At 41.5% G+C, this 21,114-nt stretch overlaps 1 protein-coding gene across 1 annotated transcript in view; it reads right to left on the bottom strand.

Moving 5' to 3' along the window:
- Positions 1-21,114, bottom strand: part of VPS13D (vacuolar protein sorting 13 homolog D) — a 238,051-nt gene that overhangs the window by 79,205 nt on the left and 137,732 nt on the right. The window contains exons 60-63 of the mRNA XM_081816824.1: positions 20,557-20,706; positions 12,917-13,066; positions 11,939-12,035; positions 9,784-9,932 (exon numbers count right to left, since the gene is read on the bottom strand). Coding sequence (XP_081672950.1) covers positions 9,784-9,932; positions 11,939-12,035; positions 12,917-13,066; positions 20,557-20,706 — 546 coding nt within the window. The remainder of the gene's footprint in view (positions 1-9,783; positions 9,933-11,938; positions 12,036-12,916; positions 13,067-20,556; positions 20,707-21,114) is intronic.

Genomic DNA, 21,114 nt, shown 5'->3' with positions numbered 1-21,114 from the left:
ACAGATCACATAGAAATAAACACTATTAGCTTCACAGCATAATTCTTTCTGGTCTGTTTTTGCGTGTTGTGTTTTACTTTTTTGACTGAAGTTACCACACATATAGAAAGGTGTATTAACCAAATGTATAGTTCAATGATTTTTTTCCCCCTAAAGTGAACACAACAAACATGTAATACCACCCGGGAGACCTGAGAGTAAATTATTATTCCCATCTTGGAAGCACCCCCCACCCCAGCTGGGGCCTCCCCATCACTACTCTCTCCTCCCCTAGGGTAACCACTATCCTGACTTCTACCACCATACGTTAGTTTTTCCTGCTTTGAATGTTATATAAAGGAAACCATCAGTATGTACCTTGGGGGTTACATATAGCTGCGGTTGCTTAAGTTTCATTGTTAGTATTCTAATATACGAATAAAACGCAATTTATTAAGCCACTGTTGTTGATAAACAGTTGTGCTGTTTCAAGCTTTTGGCTATTATGAACAACGCTGCTATGAACATTCGCGGACATGTCTTTGGGGGCACATTTGTATGCCCTTTTCTTGAATATATACCTGGGAGTGGAGCTGCTGTGTCACAAAGAATATACCTGTTCAACCCTAGTACACGCAGTTCTGCCCAACAGTCATCCCCAGCAGCTGAACTGGTTTACAATCCCTTCGGCAGTCTATGGAATTTCCTGTTGTTCTACATCCTCATCAACACTCGGTATAGACAGCCTTTTATTTTTTTTTTAAGATTTTTATTTATTTATTAGAGAGAGAGAGAGAATGATAGAGAGCATAAGAGGGAGGAGGGTCAGAGGGAGAAGCAGACTCCCTGCAGAGCAGGGAGCCTGATGCGGGACTCGATCCCGGGACTCCAGAATCATGACCTGAGCCAAAGGCAGTCGCTTAACCAACTGAGCCACCCAGGCGCCACTAGACAGTCTTTTAAAAGACATTCTGATGGGTGTGTAATGGTATCTCAGTGTGGTTTTAATTTCTATTTTCCTGGTGAAGCACGAGATCAAGCACCTTTTCACACATATACTGGCCATTTGGATATCCCTTTTTGTGAAGTGCCTACTCAAGTCTTTTGCTCATTTTTGTAGTGGGCTGTCTGTTTTTTACTTATTGCTTTGTAGGCATTTCTTTCTTTTTTATAAATGATTTTATTTATTTATTTGTCAGAGAGAGAAAGAGAGAGTGAGCACAAGCAGGGAGAGTGGCAGGCAGAGGGAGAAGCAGGCTCCCCACTGAGCAAGGAGCCTGATGCAGGACTTGATCCCAGAACCCTAGGATCATGACTTGAGCCAAAGGCAGGCACTTAACCGACCAAGCCACCCAGGCATCCCCGTTTTTGTTATCCATCCTGTATACAAGTCCTCTGGTGAACAGATGTACTGCAATTAACTGCAATGATCTTTTCCCATTCCGTGACTTTTAACGTTTTAAATAGCATTTTTTGATGATCAGACATTCTGTTTTAATGAAATCTAACTTATTGATCTTTTCCTTTAGGAAACGAGCTTTCTGTTTCCTGGTTAAGAAATTATTATCAGGGCACCTGGGTGGCTCAGTTGGTTAAGTGTCTGCCTTCAGCTCGAGTCTTGGGATCCAGCCCTGCATCAGGTTCTCTGCTCAGCAGGGAGCCTGCTTCTCCCTCTTCCCCTGCCTGCCACTCCCCCTGTTTGTGCTCTCCTTCTCTGTCAAATAAACAAATAAAATCTTAAAAAAAATTATTATCTACATCAAGGTCATAAAGATACTCCCTGTGTTTACCTAAAAAATTTTTATTGTTTTACTTTTCATATTTAAATCTATAATCTATTTGGACTTGATATTTTATATGGTGTGAAGCAGAAATCAAGATCCATTTTTTTCCAGATGGATACCTAATTAAGTAATGTTCACTGAAACGATCACCCTCTCCCCTACTTCAGTACAGTGTAAACTTTGTCATAAGTTGAGTAACTGAATTTATGTGTCTGTTTCTGGATTCCCTTCTGTGTTTCATTTTGTCCTGCCTTCTACCAATACCACACTGTCTTAATTACTATGGTTTTGTAATGAGTCTTGAAATCTAATAGTATAAGCTTTCCAACTTTGTTCTTTTTTTTTTTTTTTTTCAGGATTACCCTGGTTATTCTTTGCATTTTTCATTTCCAAATACATTTTTGAATCAGCTTGTCAATCTGCCGCAAAAAAATTGTTGGAATTTTCATCAAGATTGCATTGAATCTATAGATCAATTTGAGGAGAAATGACAACTTCACATTATTAAATCTTTCAGTGTATTGATGTGATATGTCCCCTTATCTATTCAGTTCTCTTTTCTCTTAATAATGTTACATTGTTTTTCATGCAGGGGTCTTATATACACCCTTTGTTGGATTTATTCCTAGGTATCTTAGTAGATTAAAAATGGCCATATATTCTTTACATCTTGTACCATTAGTAGAGACTCTTTCATCTGCACTGACCTTGTATATTTGCTTCAACCAAGAAAATGCAGTGGAAGTAACACTGTGACCGCTGAGCCTAGGCCTCAAGAGATCTTGGAGCTTCTGCTCTGCCCTTTTGACACTTCCACCATGTGAAGAAGCTGAGAGACCATGTGGAAGGAGGTTCTTTTGACAGTCAACACCTAATACTTGACATGTGAGTAAGGTCATCATAAGCTAGTCACTCTCAGTTGATTGCCAGATCAATAACCACAGGTGAGCCCAACAGAAGAAGCATTCAACAGACTCCAGCCCAAATTGCTGACCCACAGAATTGTGAACAAATAAATGAACCACTAAGTGCTGGAGTGGTTTGTCACACAGCAATAGATAATGATATTATATTTGATGCTTTCTTAACACTATTGTAAATTACATCCTCCAAACTTTCCTTTTCTCTATAATTGTTGCTGAAATGTAGAAATACAATTGATTTTTGTACACTGTGTCCAGTGACCTTTGTAAATTTACTTATTCATTCAGATAGTAACTTATCTGTACATTCTTTTAGATTTTCTAGGTACATATTCATGTTCTCTGCAAATAACAGTTTTCATTTTCCTGTCCAGTTCTTACAGCTTTTCTTTCTTTTATTTCTCCTGTAATCTTTCTAGCTGTATTGCACTGGCTAGGATCTCCAGTATGACAGTGAACTGAAGTAGTGATAATGGGCTGGCCCCTTCCCTGCTTTCAATATATCACCACTGAGTATGTTTGTTGTAGCTTTTTTATAGATACATTTTATCAGATTAAGGCAGTTCCCTTTTTTTCTTTTTTGCTTGATTCTTATCATAAATAGATGTGGAATTTTGTCAACAGCTTTTGTGCAACTATTGAGATAACCATATTTTTTCTGCTTTTCATTTTGTTGATGTGGTAAATTACATAATTTATCTGAAAATACTGATACTTACATTCCTGGAATAAACCCAATTTAGTTATTTTTTCCTTCTTATACACTGCTGTATTTGATTTGTTAATATGTTGTTCAGATTTCTTTCTTCTATGTTCATGAAACAATTCTGGTCTGTAATTTTCCTTTATTTATCTTCAAAATATAGATTATAGTTTTCTGGTAAACTTCTTGAACACACTTAACATTTATTCTTTAAAATTCTGTGTTTGATAATGCCAACATTTGGTTTATCTGTGGGTCTGCTTCTAGTGTCTGTTTTTATTCTTGGTCCCCTCTCTTGGTAGGCCCAGTAATTTGTGACTGAATATAACATTTTCTATGAAAACTTTTACAAACTTTGGATGAGTCTTTAGTTTCTAGCAGGCAGTTAAAGAGGCTTCATCCAATCAGGATTTGGGCTTTCTCAAGGCTGGATTTCAGTCTTTGTAATTCTTGGTCTATTTCAGTCTTTATAAGGCCTGGTGTAGTGTCAGTGATCTCAACTGACAACCAATTCAATTCCTCCACTTTTAATCTCCCTGGCACCAGAAAATTGCTAAAAAGTCTACTTTGTCTTCCTGCCTCTTGACTGCCACTTTCTGCTTGGCCTCTCTCAAATGAGGTTACCTAGAAATTGGCATCTGCCTCAAGACATACAGCAGCTCAGACCACGGGGGGCTCTTTTCTGTCTGTCCTTTCTCTGTAAGATATCAGCCCCTCCCTCGATTACCAGCTCTCTTAGTAGCTAACGTTTGCTATGCCAGCCCCATGAGACTGCCAAAAGCCTTACTCGGACTCTCTGCCTTTGACAGCTGCCTTCTGCTTGACTTCTCTGACTTTCCCTCCATACCACTTACAGATTAGGATTATCTCAAGAATAAAAGCAGAGTAAATGTTGGGCTCACCTTATCGAGTTTCCTTCCTCACATAAATCTTGGACCCTCAAGTCCTAGATGTCCTGGTAGTTTTCCAATACCTTCAAGCAGACCTTTGGTTTTTCTTCTATCAAGCTTTTCTTGCAATTCTCAGCTAGTCTGGCTCCACTATAAACCAGTTAACAATTTCTGGATATGCTCCATTTTCCAATTACATTTTTATTTAACAAGATTGATATTTTAAGGATTTTAGACAGCATGCAAAATACTTTTCTTCTTTGAATGTGAAAACAATTTTTCATGCTAATAATGTTAGTAAATCTCTGATCCACATGGGATCTTTCCTCGTATAGAGTGTAAGTAATAAATCTAATTTTGCATTTTTCCAAATGGCTATGTAGTTGGTCTAATAGCACTTACTAAAACATCTATATACCCCCCAGTGAATCAAAATGCCTTTATAGTAAAATCTCATGTGCAACTTCATGCACTTTTATTTTCTCCCTTATTTTTTCATCTTTTAGCATGTATTTTCAGAGGCTGCCTTAAATTCTTTTGGGATAAGAGCATCTTTAATTGAAATGAAATCATGTAATGGAAGAAAATATAGATGGAATTTTTTTAAAGCCAGGGAATGGGGAAACTTTTTTGGGACTTAAATACAGATTCAAACAGGCAAAAGACTGGTAAATTTGATGACAAAAATAAAAAGCTTTTATGTGATTAAAAAAAAACACACATACATCAAAAATAAAAAGCCAACTGAAAAATGGAAGGAAAAAAACCTTCAACTCATATCAAAGACCAAACTTTATATAAAGAGCTTCTAAAATTACAGGCAATAAAAGACCAATAATATGATTTTTTAAATGGGCAAGTGATATGACCAGAGAGTTTGGTTCACCGAGGGAAAAAAAAGCCCTTAAATAGATGGGTCAGGAGAAACAGAGGAAAAGAAAACTATGAAGAAGACAAAGAAGCAAATAGAAGAATAAGAGGAGAACCAGAAAGGAACAGGGAGGTCAGCAATGCCAAGGGATATGACAGAGGACCCTACAGAGATGAGGACAGACAAAAGGCCCCTACATCTGGGGCCCTGGGAAGTCACTAGTAACCTCCTACTAAATAACGTGAGAACAAAACATTTTAGAGATTAAGAGCATTCTTAGGTTAATTCAGCCTAACATGCGAATTCAGCCGAACACATTCATTTGTTAAAAATAAATAAAACCAAAGAAATGTTAAGTGGATGACCTAAACTCGTGCAGTTAGTTATTAGGAGATCTTAGACTTGAACGTGCTCATTTTCACAACAGTAACCACCCATTAGGTGGAAAGCATGAAGCCCAGAATGGAGGATTATATTGTTTCTCCTGAGAAACTTTCTGCTATTCATTCATGTATGCTTCACCCATCCATGAGGCGCTGATAGAGAAACTGAGGCCCAGCCAGCTTAACCGCTTTGCTTAGAGCCACACAGTAAATATGCTGGGAAGGTACTGACACCAGGTCAGCAGTTCGTTTTGCCAATACAACTCAGAGCATTACTTTCTTCTCAGAGAAGAGGAAATGAGATCCAAACAAAGGCTTAAGGCAAAAGCTTTTTTACCCCGACTTCCTCATTGCAACCAAATACTAAAGAAGAGGAACCATACATAGTAGCAGAGACTCTGAAACCTCTACCAAGTTGTCAAAACCCTCACGAGAGACACTATCCCCTTTCTGAATGGCTCATAACGCTTTTAGTCTGAACCAAGGAACTACTCTGGCCCTTCAGTAAACATTATCTTCACCTCGTCATTACTGCTTTGGGGCCTCCCATGGTTGAAAAACCGGAGATCCAGCGTTTGGTATGAATTATTCTGCCACCTTCAGGTTGTTCTGGTCAGTCAAAGGAAAACAGATGAGAGGGGAAAGAGCCAAACAGGGCTTTTTCCTGTAGTAACTAAATGACTAATCAAATACAGTAGTATACAAAGTTGATGCTTATTTACTCAAGTAGCAGACAGTTTCCTGTTATAAAACGGATTCTGGAGAAAGCAATCTGTGCTTAGAAGTTCCTAATAAAACTAGGAAACTGTCTATTCCTACCTCCTTCAGACAAAAACCGCTGAAATCTTCCAGAAACTTTATGGAGTTGAAAGAAGAAATACCTGTCCATATGCCATAAGGTCTCGGATCACAAGCCAGTCCCTGGGCCACGTCCTTTCCTTTCTTAGTTTATCCTGCACTAAACAAAACTGTCTGGAATTCATTCTTTAAAGGTTTATTTATGGTACATAGAAACTGTTTATGTGAAGCAGGGTATTTGCCCATTTCCCTCTCGGGACAGTGTTTAAAACTACAGGGATATTTCCCTCTCTGGCACTTTCTGAAATACAATTAACAATACTGGATCTTTTTTCCTTTTAACAAATCTGGTTTTTATTTAGGGAGGGGAGGAAAAAAGTAAAGGGTCTGAAGTTTCCCAACAAATTATTTCAAGCCTTTGAGAAGACAGTTTTAGGCTTTTTAAATAGTGTCTTTGTTTGAAATTCCCCCTCACCCCCACCCTCTTGCTCTCTGACCATTAAAATGTGGGTTTTCTTCCAAACTAGATTGCTCAATTAAAGCCCTTCTTTTGTAATACCCCAATGCTCTAAATGGGAAAAGGACTGCTGTAGGCCACCTCGTGAAACCTTTTAAAGGCTCCTGGCTTCTTTTGATCTTTAAAAAAAAAAAAAACCCAGGTCCATATAAACTACCTGGTGTTTTTCGACCTTACCCTGCTACTCTCTAGTAGTGCACACTGGGGAGAATAATAGAGAGAAAGGGGGGGAGGGGAGGAATGTCTCTGCATTCGTGAAATGGAACTATTATCTCGCCCTTCTCCCATCACAGAGGAAGGAAGGAATCCAATTGAGATAGCAGATGGGAAACTGCTTTGAGTCCTTCTGAACAGACACTATATCTGGCAATAATGTACCCTCAGCGTAAACCTGAAGAGACTTCCCTCTGAGATTTCTGACAGCCTCACTTCTGGCCTGGAGTCGAGAGAATCGAGATAATTATTCCTTCAATACCAAAGACATGGTTACCTTTTAGTCAGACTCTTGTGATTCCTGCTCTGGGATAGCACTCCATTCCCTAAGCACATACTTTTAGCCATTACATATTCATCTCAAAGAGCATATTGCTCTTCCTAAGAGCTACTAATAAAGGGATATTACTCTGTTAGGAAACTCTTTGAATAAATGACATTACTTTATGAGTCCCAGACTCCACTAGGAGAACTCGAGACACAGTAAAACGGTGACTTCCACAAGCTGAGAATTTAACTCTGAAGTCCCAATTCCCAGCACCCTGCTTGAAACATTAATGTGCCCCATTCAGGGTGCCCCCCGCCCCACACCTCATTACATGGCTGATCCACTGGATTTCTTGAACAATCATTTGAAAATGCCTTCAAAATGTTCCTTCAGTACAGTGCCAAATGAAACATTCAGGTTAACGGATGGCCAGGGTATCGTATGCACAGCATACTCACACACATTGGTACCATATAACCGGGGGTCTGGAGCTACCTCAACCGTAGGAAATCCTATTGCATCTGTCAGTCTGGGGGAAAGTTTTCTGCTGGGAGCAATTTAAAAGGAATAGTTAGGTGTCTGTGTTTCTAAGTAAGATGATTTAAAAAACAAGAAGTCCTTAACTCTCAGGAAATGCTTAACATTGGTTTGTTGGGTGCGTGCCAAGTGTTCTGGGGGAATATATACTTTATCAAACAAACCCATTCCAAGGGGTCACATAAGTCAAGTGGATACTTGTGGATATTAGCAAGATAGTGGTTTTCCCATGGTTTTCCCCCCACTCCCATGCTAATTATAAGTATCTTTTGTCTCTTGGGAAACATGAAATTAAAGCCAATCAAGCAGACAGGAGAGTCTATTGGAAAGGGCACACCATGCTGCTCTCAGGATGGCTGCAAAGCAATTCCTGCCCCTCTGGTCCCGACCAGCACTCCTGACTGCTCGTCCCCAGCTTGACACCGAAATGAAGCAGTCACCCTTGCCCTGTCCTTATCCAAGTATGATCTGGTGTTGACCAGACTACTGTCTCATTACCTATAGGTCTATTTTAGAAGTTGTGAGTTGGCAAACCATGCACCACATGAGGCCCACACATGTGTTTTGTCAGGCCCAAAAGGGTTTTAAAGAAAACAACTCAAATTGATTGCCAACATTTCAAAACCAGGAGATTCCACATAAAAACCCAGATTTCTGGCTTCACTTTAAAAATCTGAAGATCCGGCAACACTGGGTTCACATCGCCCTGTGAGAGCAACTGGCTGGAGCTGAGCCGAGGCTGCCCCTTCAGATGAAGGGCGCTCACCCCCCATGCCGTGGTCCCCACCGCACGGCTTCACGTGGTGCGGAGCTAGCACAGTCCTGGTAGGCAGCTGAATTTATGATGCCACCTTTATTCTTTGTGTGTTCAAATCTGTAGCTACTCCTGTTCAGAAGAGAGGCCACCATGGAGCATCTAAAAGGAGGCTGGGGTGCGGGGGGCAGTGCCACGTCCTGGGCTGGTGGTTAGTGGGGGGGATGAGGGCCTTGACGAGGATCTTCAAGGGCAACAAAGGTCCGAGCTGCAGGGAGGCAGATTTAGACTCAATCTAAGAAAAGTCTTTCTAACGACCAGCTAGGGCCTCCTCCTGCTCCCATCATGGCCTCCCTACGCAGGCCTGCCTGAAAGCACGCTCTGAACTCCAACATCCTTGTTCACTGAGCAAGGGGATCACCGAGGACACTTACAGCTCTAAAATTCTCTTGATGCCGTATGTTCAAGGGGGCAGACAGTATACGGTAGAGTATAGCACAGTGCAGACTTTCCAGTCACACAGGCTTGGATTTGAACCCCAGCCCCATCCCTTCGTTAAAATAGATCTCACTGCAGCAAATGAAGACGGAATTCAGGCTGTATCTGTCAAGTGTGGATCAGGATGATGGGCAGGAGTGTCACATTCTGATAATGGTGATAGGTCAGGCCACACCTCAGTGATTCGCGGCCGAGTGTGTTCCTTGAAGGAGGGTGACATCTCTAGTGTCAACCATTCACGAAGAGGTGGATACTAAGGAGGAGAGAACTAGGAGGGCAGGCAGGTCTTGGGCACAAAAGGGAAGGTACTGTCTTGGTTGTAGCTTTTCTCCTGAATTTGGGAGTGGCCCTAGGGAAGTAGACTCTTACCTCATTGAGATAAGCCAAGAGCTAAGAAGACGGCAGATGGGTTTTATGTAATTCTCTGTTTACTCTCATTACTCCTCAATCTTTAGCAAAGTCTTACTTAAATATAAAAAAAGGGCATATACACATGTATATATGTGTGTGTATATGTATATGTATATATGTCAAACTTTCAAAAAGGGAAACCTGTAAAAGTATTTGCTAGAGATGATGATCCTGGACAGAAAAAGCAAATAGTAAACACATTCATTCTTTTTGAGGGAAAGTCATTTTTAAAACTTATCCAGGTATCAGCTCACCTTAAGATCCAATGGTAGCTTGTTGGAGGTGAACACACTCAGCTTGATCTGGGGAATGCTGATTTTGAGATTTTCAAAGTAGTAGCGAATTGGTGTTCCACCTTGCTCAGCCGTCTTTTCATGGAGGTTTTCATCATATTTTTCCACCTCTGGTACAAGAGTGAAATAGTGAATTAAAAAAAAAAAAAAGAGTCTCCTGAAGTCTCACAATTCAAATGCTAACATTGAAAAATATTCATAGAAAAATGTAAATATCTCTCTAAACTTAGTTTTTCAGGGTTTGGTGATATATACAGTATCCTGATGCCACTTCTTTATAAAAGGAGATCTGCTTCATGTTGTCTATCAAAAAGCACAATAGCCTAATCATTTGACTTGTGACTCTATACCATCTGGGAGACATCATCTTTGGAAAAAATCATGCAGGTGGGGAAGCCAGAGGTCAAGGGTGTGTTTGCTGGCAATTAGTCTTCCAGAAACCGTGTTGTTAGTATTATGATTATCGTAAGTGACCCCGATTATGTGCATTTATTTCATAAGATGATATCCAAATATTATCCCTTGGAGTAGAGCTTAACTGAATCATAATGAACAACATGACCAATTAAATAATGCATCTGAGTGCAACAGAATGCCTTTAAAAAGAAACAGGCTGCAGGCTATAAAGAGCTGATGTCATGACAATAAGCACCCTCTCTCCCAAATGGTGGACATTTGTGAAAGCAGCAGAGTCAAGGCATATTTTTTTTTTTTTACTTCTCGTGAAGTGAGAAGGAGTGACATGGGCTGGCACATGGCAATGGGCTCTTTGACTTGCTCCTGTGCCCACACCCATGTGGTCAGCTTATTTCTCACTTGGCTTCACGTGCCTTAGAAATACAACCAAGGAGATTGTACAGATCTGTCTACCAAACAAATGTATGCTGTAAGCTATTATGGTTCTATTTATAGAAAACAAGGGACTAGGTTTTAGAAAATGACACTGCAACCTCTGTTGCCCATTTGTATTCAGGGAACAGAAACAGAGAAAGTGGAGGAGATGCTCCAGTAAAACACAGGCCAGGATTTTACAAATGTCTATACAATGCTTGGTGAGAAATTTATTTAGAGCAACTTATAAGAAAAGTATGTCCAGTAAAATGGAAAGTACAATGTCCCAGGAAGGTGCCAAAAGAGACTGGCTACCTGGCAGGCAGGCCCTCAAGTGCCTGAATCCAAACCAACATTGGTCTTCCAACCCAAAGTGGAAAACACAGTTCTAAACAGACAGGATCTTGCTCTTGATCCCAAATATACTTAAAGTTTGAATCCTAAGTCTGGGTTAAAGAGCAAAAATATTTTTCTTGCATTGTGTGTAAGTACATACATATGCACACATGTCCCTAGTGATTTTTTTTTTCTCTAGCCAATGTGGGCATATAAACATACAAGTCCATCTTATCATTTCTTCAGGCTCGATATTTGGTTTAGTCTTCAAAAGACTAAGCATTACTGACTTCTTTCTAAGCTCTATATTCAGTCTTACAAAGGCCATGAGGAGGAATCTCAAATAAAAAGACAAAAGCTACATGATTTCTGTAGTGACTGCTAGAACACACAGGGTTTCCAATAGCTTCTCTCCCCTCTCCAAGAAGAGTCAAGTAACTAGAAAACTTGCTAATGATATTAAGGCATAAGGGCATGGATGTAAAAAGTTAAGAAGTTAAGGCTAGTCAAATTTTTTTCCCCTCAACTAAACCAAAGGAACTGCTGGATTTCTGATTCTTGGCTCCGAGTCTGTTTACTAAACAAAGGTTAGGAAACAAAGTGGTTTGCTAAATGACGAACATCATTTCTGTTATCCTCAAGCAGATGAGTCAAAAATGCACAACAAAGAGGAAAAGTATGCCTTCCCAAAGGCTTAACCCCAGATACCCCAGGATACCTCTAAGAAGCTTCCTTCGTGCCCACATCAGGCCCCCTCCCCGCCCCGCCCATCAACAGGCTGTACTTGGAAAAAAAGCCACTGAGACACAAGCCTCAGCTTCTGGGCTTGGGCTGTGAGGTGTAAAGGGAGCTTGTCGGGCACCCAGAGGCTACCTATTTTCTCAAGCAGACTAGAAAATGCCATTCTTGCGTCAATTCCCAGACACAAATTTAGAATATTCAACAGTACCTGATTCTGCTTGATCGTAGCCAAAAAAACTCAGCAGCTTGAGGAGCAGTTTCTCCTCAATTTGCACTGTGAATCTCTGAGCCGTGATCATCAGATGCTAGAGATAGAGAAATTCTGATTAATAGTGTAAACACCAGAAGGAACTTTCATCTGGGCCATTAAGAAGGTCCCAAAATGACGTGGCACGGTTTCTTTACTCATGTGATTTTGTAACGACACTGCCAAATGCTTTCTGGCTCATCTCTCTCTACATTGTTACAATTAGCCAAAAATTCCAGAAGAGGTTTAATACACAATTCACCACCCTATTGTTTGGTTCCTGGGGCATCTGTGTCTCCTTGCAGCTGTGCTGTGGTGGACAGCGTTATGGTGCTGAGCTCACATGGACAGCAGCTGGTTTAAGGAGCCGCAGGATTTGAGGGCCACATACAAGCTTGGCCCCCACTGGTAATGGTGACAAAGGCCAGAAATATGGGAAGCAACCTCTTAGCTCCCACTTTTCCAGAATTTGCTGCTGTATCAGCTTGCTTATACGTGGAAACTTCTCCAGGGTAGAAGTTCATCACTTTTGAATCACATGCTTTTACTAACAGTGTGACAGCTTACACAGGAGGACGTCTGTCCCAAGGTCAGACCCCTCCTACCACTCTCTAATTATTCTATTTTAAACACACATCTGGATCACGCCTGGTCCTGATCAACCTGGAAGACGCTATGCTTTCCCAGAGACTTTACTCTGATGACTACAGACTCGTCCCCCACACCATCATGCGCTGTCAAAGACACAGCTGAGAATACAAGGTGCTAGGAGGAGTTGCTGTAAATCCCCCTACACCATGGAGTCTGTCATAGTGCTTTAACTGCACAGGACGACTTCCAGCCGCACACCCTGCACTGCTGCTCGGAGCCTCGGCTGTGAGAGAACAAATCGGCCTCCTGCCACCGTGCCAAGCCCACCAGCCTCTCCCAGCAGCCTACCTTGTAGATGTTGGTCAGCGCGCTCTTACTGGGGAACTTCACCGCATTCACCTGCATGGCTGGGCCGGTCTCGATGACCTCATTCTCATTGCTCAGGGGAGTCACATAGAGCATGAAGGGCTGCGTGGTACCAATGAGCTGATTGTCCACCTGGCACAGGAAAAAGCAGCAAAACAAAACAAGAACGGACAACGGCTCAGTTCTCAGCTCTCTTTTATCATTGAGCGGGGTCTCATCATAGGTAGGACACTCAGAAAGTACCCCTGCCATTTTACTCTGTCTCAACAGCAGCTGGAAAAATACATCCCCGCTGCAGACCAGCAATAACTGTAGTAGGTTGACAACAGAAGCTCTCCTTTATGTGGTGAGTACTACGTGCCAAGCACCAAGCTAGTCTCCTCATGTGCATGACGTGAGTCACAGGATACCTGTGAGGTCAGAGTTACTAAAGTCAGGGCTCCGCTGTAGTCCTTACCACAACCTCCTGAGGATGATCCCCGTCGTCACGGCACAGACCAAGAAGCTGAGGAGAGAGGCCCTTACTTAAGGTTGCACAGCTGGTCCATCACAGAACTAGAACTTGACTCCAGGTCTGTCTGACCCCAAGCCCAGCGCTCCTAACCGCTATGAATGAAGTGAACAGATACTAGACCATGAAAACTAGGGAATCAGAGGCTCAACTGGCTACCAAATGGAAATAGTGGCCTTTCCTAAAGTGGAGTCTGTGCTAGGAATGAAAATGATGATGTCAGTGGCCTTAGGGACTGCTCTCTTCACCCACACCAATCAGCACTGGAACTGAGCATGCATTCTACACCCCGCTATGTTTACGGGTGTCAGAAGGCTCCCTGCAGGAAGCAGCCACCTCCACTTCGTTTTCCATCAAAGCTCCGTATCAGAAAGAGAAAAGAGAACATTCGTGTACTTTCCACACATCACCTAACATATCCCATACTACAACCGTAAAGGCTAAGATTCTTCCTCCCCATTCTACAAACAAGTATACAGAAGCTTACAGAAGTTAAATCACTTGCCCACATTCACACAGCTGGTGAGGGCGGAAGAGTAGGGATTCCAATGCAGGCATTTCTGGCACCAAATCCCGTGACCCTTCCACTGTATCATGCGGACTGCTGCACAGCCATTTGGGTAACCTGTCGGATCTCAAGTTGCAGAGATAAGGGCGAGAGACTGTGAGCCCTTTTCCCTACTCCCACCCTTGCCCCTACCGTGTGCTCCCTGCACAGCAGCCAAAGTGATCTTTCAAAAATACAAATCAAGTCATGTCCCTCCTTCCTTTACACCTGTCAGTGGCTTCCCTTTCTCCTGGGATGAAACCAAACTTCTCGCCACAGCCTCCACGGCCTGCACCACACAGCCCTCCCCTCCAGGTTCGCTCCAACCCCCACACACAAGCCTGTCGCTTATTTCTCCAAAGGGGGCAACTCTCCTCTCTCAGAGTCTCCGGATTCTGAGGGAATGCGTTTTACCTTACTAGCCTTCTCCATGGCTCGCTCATTCCCTTCCTCCAAGGTTAGCTCTCCCCTCCTCAGGAAGATCTTCCCAGGCCACTTCATCTCAGAAGTAGCACCATCCTTCTGTATTCTTTAGAGCAATTCCCACAGGTGCTAATCATTTTCCTCACTTGCTTGCTCCCCTATTGGCTGGCTTCTCCCCTAGGCTGTTAGCCCAAAGGGAGCGGAACTCATCTTCTGAGTCATGGCTGTTTCTCCAGAGCCTAGTGCCATGCCCGGCACACCGCTGATGCTCTAGGAATTGACTGAGTGAATGAATCACCCGTCATATCCAACAGAGAAAACACAGAAGTTCTCACCTTACTCTGACCTCTCCTTTATTCTTTCCCCAAACACACTTGATACAAGATGTAGAAGAGGTACAAATTCTAGTGTTATTCTCCCAATTAGATTAGGATCCCCTAAGGATGGGGACCGCATTTTCTATTTTTAAACATTCTTTCTCCCAGCTCTCAAACCTGTTTATTTTCTATGATTTACAGCACACATTAAAGAGGTATTATTGTAAAAAATTTTTTTTTGATTAAAAAGTTAATGTAATTCATGAAGCACAAATGGCTCCTTGGATCGTCTCTGTAAGGTAAAAAAAGAAAGACAAACAAATAGAAGTACAAGATAATAACTTTTTAACTGTCCGCAAACAAATGGGATGTGATTAGCCTGAACTATTGTCTCTCTGTGATATAGGATAAAAACATTTTTCTGAAAGGGGGTTTCAGGTGGATGGAAGTACATGGTGTGAGCGGGAACAGAAGGACACTCGGTTATGGGCACGCACTGCACACCGGCAAGAGGAACACAGGCTGCCCACCTGGGGAAAGAACCAAGGTCTAGGTCTTTGGATCCTTCTTCTGGAAATGTTTACCAGGAACTGGTTTCCTGGACACGGTAATCCTGGGGGAGGCTGGAGAGAAGGGCTGCAAGCATGATGCTACAAAGAGAACAGCTGTCTTGACAGCGTGAAGACAAAACTCGAGCAGAAACTGTCAAAATCAACCTTTTCAAAACTCCGACAGTTCACCAAAGGCTTGCAACAATCCAGGGATCATTTATTGGAGAAAGTTAGCTGAAACTCAACAAGAACAGCCAGCTATGTGGCGTTCCCACGGATCCTTCCCTCGCCCTCCCCAGGTCCGCGGTGGCCTCGGAAACCAACAGCCCCACACCCGGGCAGCCAGTGGGGGGCTGGGACAAGCTTACAGCTCCCCTCAAAGCTCCATCCCCAGAGAACTATCAAGTTTTGGGCTTGTCTGGCACCTCTCCCTTTCTTGGTATTAGTAATTTGTATCTTCTCTTTTTTTTTTCCTCCTGATCAGACTCCTTAGAAGTTTGCTAGTTTTACTGATCTTCTCAAAGAACCAGCTTTTGACCTTATTAATTAATTTATTTATTTTACTGTGGTTGCTGGTTTCTACTTCATCGATTTTGGGCTTAATTTGTTGTTTAGTTTCTTAAGAGGACACCTGAGTTCACGGTTTCTAGACCTTTCTCCTCCTCTAATAGTGCTATAAATCTCCCTTCAGTAGAGCGTCAGTGGTGTTCCACCAATTTTGACATGTTGTGTTCTCATCTTCATTCAGTTCAAAATATTTTCTAATTTGTATTTTGATTTCTTCTCTGATCTCTGGGCTATTCAGAAGTGTGTTTTTTAGTTTCCAATCATTTGGAGGATTTTTCCAACTATCTTTCCGTTATTTCCACTTTGATTCCATTGTGATCAGAGAATAGACTGTGTGTGTGACCTGAATCTTTTTGCACTTGGGAATTGTTTTATGGTCCAGAATGTGGTCTCTCTTGGAAATGTTTCCTGCGCACCTGAGAAGAACGTGTTATTTATGCTGTTGGTAGGTGGGCTGCTGGATCAACGTCAATTAGGCTACTTGGTTGGTAGTGCTGTTCAAGTCTAGCATGCCTCTGATGAGTTGCTCTTATTTGATAATTCTAGCAATTATTCAGAGAGGGTAATGAAATCTACTATAATTGTGTACTTGTCCATTTCTTCTTTCAGTGCTATCAGTTTTTGCTTCCTATATTTCAAAGCCCTATGATCAGATATTTGAATAGTTGGGATCGTTATGTCCTCCTCATAAACTGTCCCTTTTACCATTAGGAAATTACCTTATTTCTGATAATATGTTTAGCTCTGTAATAGATTCTGACAGGAATCTAGCTGTTCCCACTTTCTTAGAACTAGTTCTAGCTCAGTATATCTTTTTCCACTCTTTTCTTTTTAACCTACTGTGTCTTTATATTTAATGTATTCCTTTGAGGCAGCATATGATTGGATCTTGCTTTTTAATCCAATCTCATCATCTCTGCCTTTCAACTGGAGGTGTTTATAGCATTCACATTTATTTAATTGATACAGTTCGGTTTGAATGAGTCTACCATCTTGCTATTTGTTTTCTATTTGTCTCATCTGTTCTTTCCCATGTTTTCTGCTTTTTCTGCTTTCTCTTGGGTTATCCATCTTCTCTCTTCCATCTTCTCTCTTTTGTTGGATTATTAGTTGTAGCTCTTTGTTGCTTTAGAGTTTATAGTATTCATCTTTAACTTACCAGTGTACGTTCAAATGACAGCATACTACTTCAATAGTTAACATACTTTCATTTCTCCTCTCCAAACTTTATGCTATAGTTGTCATTCACTTTACTCTAACATATTATAGACCCTAAAATACAGTGCTATTAGTTTTGTTTAAGCAGCTGATTCTCTTAAAGAGATCTAAATAATTAGAAAATAATCTTATATTAATTACTTGTGTATTTATCATTTCAGGTGCTCCTCATTCCTTTGTGTAGACCCAGATTTCCATCTGCTACCATTTCCTTCTGCCTGAATGATGTCATTTAACATTTTTTAAGCGTGAATCTGCTGGTAATGAGTTCTTCTAGCTTTTGTATGTCTAAAAACATTTTTATTTCACTTTTTTTTTATTAGCTTTTGAAGCTTTAATGTAGATATGATTTCTGATAGGCTTTTAAAAATACTGGAAGTAGCTTCCAGGCCCTCTTCTTCTAAGGATCTTCGGAGATTCATAAGAACTACAGATTTGAGGACTGCAGTTACCATCCAAGGAGGACGAAAATTCAGTGACTTCCCCAAAATAATTAACATGAAATTACAAGTCCTGATTCTTCTTATTTTCTTTTTCACAAAATGCTCCATAGAGTTTTAAAAAGACACAAAAGGCATTTTTTATTTAGATAAGTCTTTTAAAATATAAAGTAAGACCACAAAGCAGTATGACAGGTTTTCTTCTGTCACTTATAAACTCTATAGAGAAGGCAATCCTCAGAACCCTAGAATCTGTGGAAATCTCTTCCTTTACAATCAGGATAAGATGCATCCAAACAGGAGTCAAGGGATCTGGGTTCCAGCCGCCACCCCACACGGTGTGATCCTGAATAAGTCTCTCAACTCCTGGGTAGCAGAAGCCCTGTCACAGGATCAAAGGGGCTGACTGAGGTCATCTTGAAGATCTCTTCCAGTTCTGTTATTTTGTAAATGTGATGAAATCGGACTAACATATTACAAGCTGTTTGGGTTAGGGATGTTAGAATCTATATTGAACGTAGAGTACTTTTAAAATTCCTACTTCTTTTTTGAGTCCTGTTCTTAAATTCATTCTTTTTCCAAATTCTTCCATGCTCTGAAATATATTTCCCTATTTAACAGCCTCTTCATTAATAGCAGTTAAAAGGCTTCTCAAGGATGTATTTCTCATAACTTGCTTTTATTTTGTTTTCGACTTGCTGCTTTAATTTCTCCAAGATCTCTTCTGCAGTTGTGGAGGCCAAAAGCTTCACCACTTCTTCATGAGATTTACCACCCTTATCCAAAACCACATCACTCTTCCTGAGCTCCAAGACCTTGGAAAGGTACCAACAGAGCTGGATATTAGCTTCTCCTTCTGACAGGGGTGGGGATGGGGGAGACTGTGATGGCCATGCTCACAATTCCGCTGTCACATGAGTTATAGCGTTTTGTTTGGACCCAGGTTTGGCATGGATGGCTATGGTGACACAACCTTTAGGATCAACCGCCATAGGACCTAAGGGAGGAAGTGGTCTCTCTGGCTCCCTGCTCTGGTTCTTACCCTTGTTCGTCACACCAGCTTTCTTGGGCATCTCGGTGCCTAAAGGGGGCTGGGCGGAAGCTCCGGCCCCACGTCCGGACACAAGCTGCCTCAGCCCATGGCTCAGCCACAGCATCCCTGCCAAGAACCAGGCGGAGGTGATCCACTCTTGTTTTTGAGAGATATATTCTCTGGGCATAGAATTCTAGGTTGACAGTTATTCCTCCTTCCAGTACTTTAAAGACATTATTATCTTCTCACTCACATCATTCCCAATGAGAAGTCAGCTCTCATTCTCACTTTTGCTCCTGGCATGTGACAGGTCTTGCTTAACCTGGATGATTCATCACTGCTTTTGAGTAATTTAATTATGATGTACCTTGGTGGTAGTTTCCTTCGTGTGTGCACACACACACACGTGTCTCTGTTCATGCTTGAGCTTCTATCTGTGAGGTTAAGTTTTCATTAAATTTGGAAAATGTATGGTCAAGATGTCTTCAAATATTTTCTATGTCTTCCTCTCACTCTTGGCCTTCGGGGACTCCAATTATCCATGTGTTAGGTTGCTTGAGGGTGTCCCATAGGTCACTGATGCTGTTTTCTTTTTATGGATTATTTTCTTCTGGGAATTTCAATTTGGACAGTTTTCATTGCTATGTCTTCAAGTTCACTAATCTTTTTTCTGTACTGTGTCATCTGCTATTAATTGAATGCAGCGTGTTTCTCGTTTCATTTTAATCTCTAGAAGTTTGGGTTTCTCACATCTTCTATGTCTCTACTTAACTTTTGGAACATGTACAATGCAGTTATAATAACAGTTTTAATGTCCTTCTCTGAAAATCCTAACATCTGTGTTAGCTCTGGGTCCGTTCGACTGATTATTCTCATTATATATTGTGTTTTCCTGCCCCTTTGCACACCTGGTAATTTTTGACAGGATGCCAGATATTGTGAATTTTACTTTGTTGGGTGCTGGGTATTTTTGTATACCATTAAATCTTGAGCTTTGTTCGGGGATACAGTTAAATTACTTGGAAACACATTGATCCTTTCAGACTTTCCTTTTATGATTTGTTAGGTAGGTCTAGAACAGTGCTCAGCCGAGGGCTAATTACAGTTCACCACGAAGGCAAGATTTTCTGGAGGACTCTTCCCAATGTCACATATGTTATTAGTGTTTCTAGTCTGGCTCGGGGAACAAACCCCATTCCCAGCCCTGGGTGTGCAGCAGATACTGTCCCTGTGAAATTCTTTTGGATGGTTCAGATGGTAGTTTCCTTACATGCATCACTGATCTGTCCTCTGCTGAATGCCCCTCTGTAGATCTCCTGAGTCTTCTTTCTATGTAGCATGCTCCTCCCAGGTATGCTGCCCTGTGAAACTCTAGATGCCTTGGTCCCCAGACTCTTCGCCCGGCCTGTTCAACTCATTCACTCTGCTGGGCTCTGTCTTAGTCTCCCCTCCCAGTGCCATGGCCTGGAAGCTTTCTCAAGGCAGGAAGCTGAGGTGAATGCAGGGCTTAGCTCTTTTGTTTCCCACCTCTCAAGGGTTACGGTCTTTCAATGTCCGATTTACAGTGCCTTGAACCTGTTGTCTCCTTATTTTATCTGGACTTGGGGGCTGCTTCAGGTAGGAGAGTAAATCTGGTCCCTGTTAGTACCTCTTGGCCAGAAGCACAAATCCGGTTCCCTTATTTTTTCTCCCTATAATGAACTCCAATTTTTCTAACGATGGTTAAATGATTTCCTGTTATTTTTTCCTATGGGCAAATGGTGAACCATGGCCCACTTTCTTCCCTGCCACTTTGACTAAATTATCTAAGTTACTGATGAACTGGCTACTATATAGAAAAATTGGTGAGACAAACACAGACAGCAACAATTATTTTCATAGAATAATTTTTTGAAGGCCATAACAAGATATCTCTGCCAAAGCATTAATGTTTTTAGGACACCAAACACTGGATCTGGTTGGGTGCTCAGCAAGAACACAGGGAGATTTAACAAGTTCTGAACTACCCCCATTACCTGCACATCCTGTATGCTGAGCTCAAGCATATGACTTGTTGCCAACTGCGTATAATGCACATTGATTCCTGTAAGACTTGCAAAGACCAGTTCTTCTGGGACTTTATTAATTAAGGACAACCCAATTCCACCTTCTAACTTCACAAGCACCTGAAAGGAAACCAAAATACAACACAGTTTAAAACAGAGGTCAAGGTAGCCAGGAGAGTGCAAGGAAACAAATGGCTTTAAATCCCTCTACTTTACCTCTGAGCAGGTAAAAACCCAACTCCAGCCTCTCACTAGGAGCCTTTCTCTCTGGGGACAGTGCCTACTCCATCCAGAACTCCAAAGTGATATGATATGATAATACCTCTTCTCAGAGACTGAGGACATTCTGCATTTCATTATAGGAAAATAATTGTTTGAGAATCTTTCTCCCTATTTGGGATGCAAGCTTTTAGTAAGCTATTCACTGGACTTCCATAATATCCGTCATGGTGCTTTACATGTAGGTCCTTAATTTTTTTAAAATCACTGAATGGAATGGGAGAAGATATTTACAAATGACACTACAGA

Source organism: Leptonychotes weddellii, chromosome 4 (genome assembly GCF_054177405.1).
Source record: "Leptonychotes weddellii isolate Sample4059 chromosome 4, ASM5417740v2, whole genome shotgun sequence".
In the NCBI taxonomy this organism is placed as follows: domain Eukaryota; kingdom Metazoa; phylum Chordata; class Mammalia; order Carnivora; family Phocidae; genus Leptonychotes; species Leptonychotes weddellii.
The sequence above is the reverse complement of the archived record's forward strand: the minus strand, read 5'-3'. Positions and strand labels throughout refer to the sequence as shown.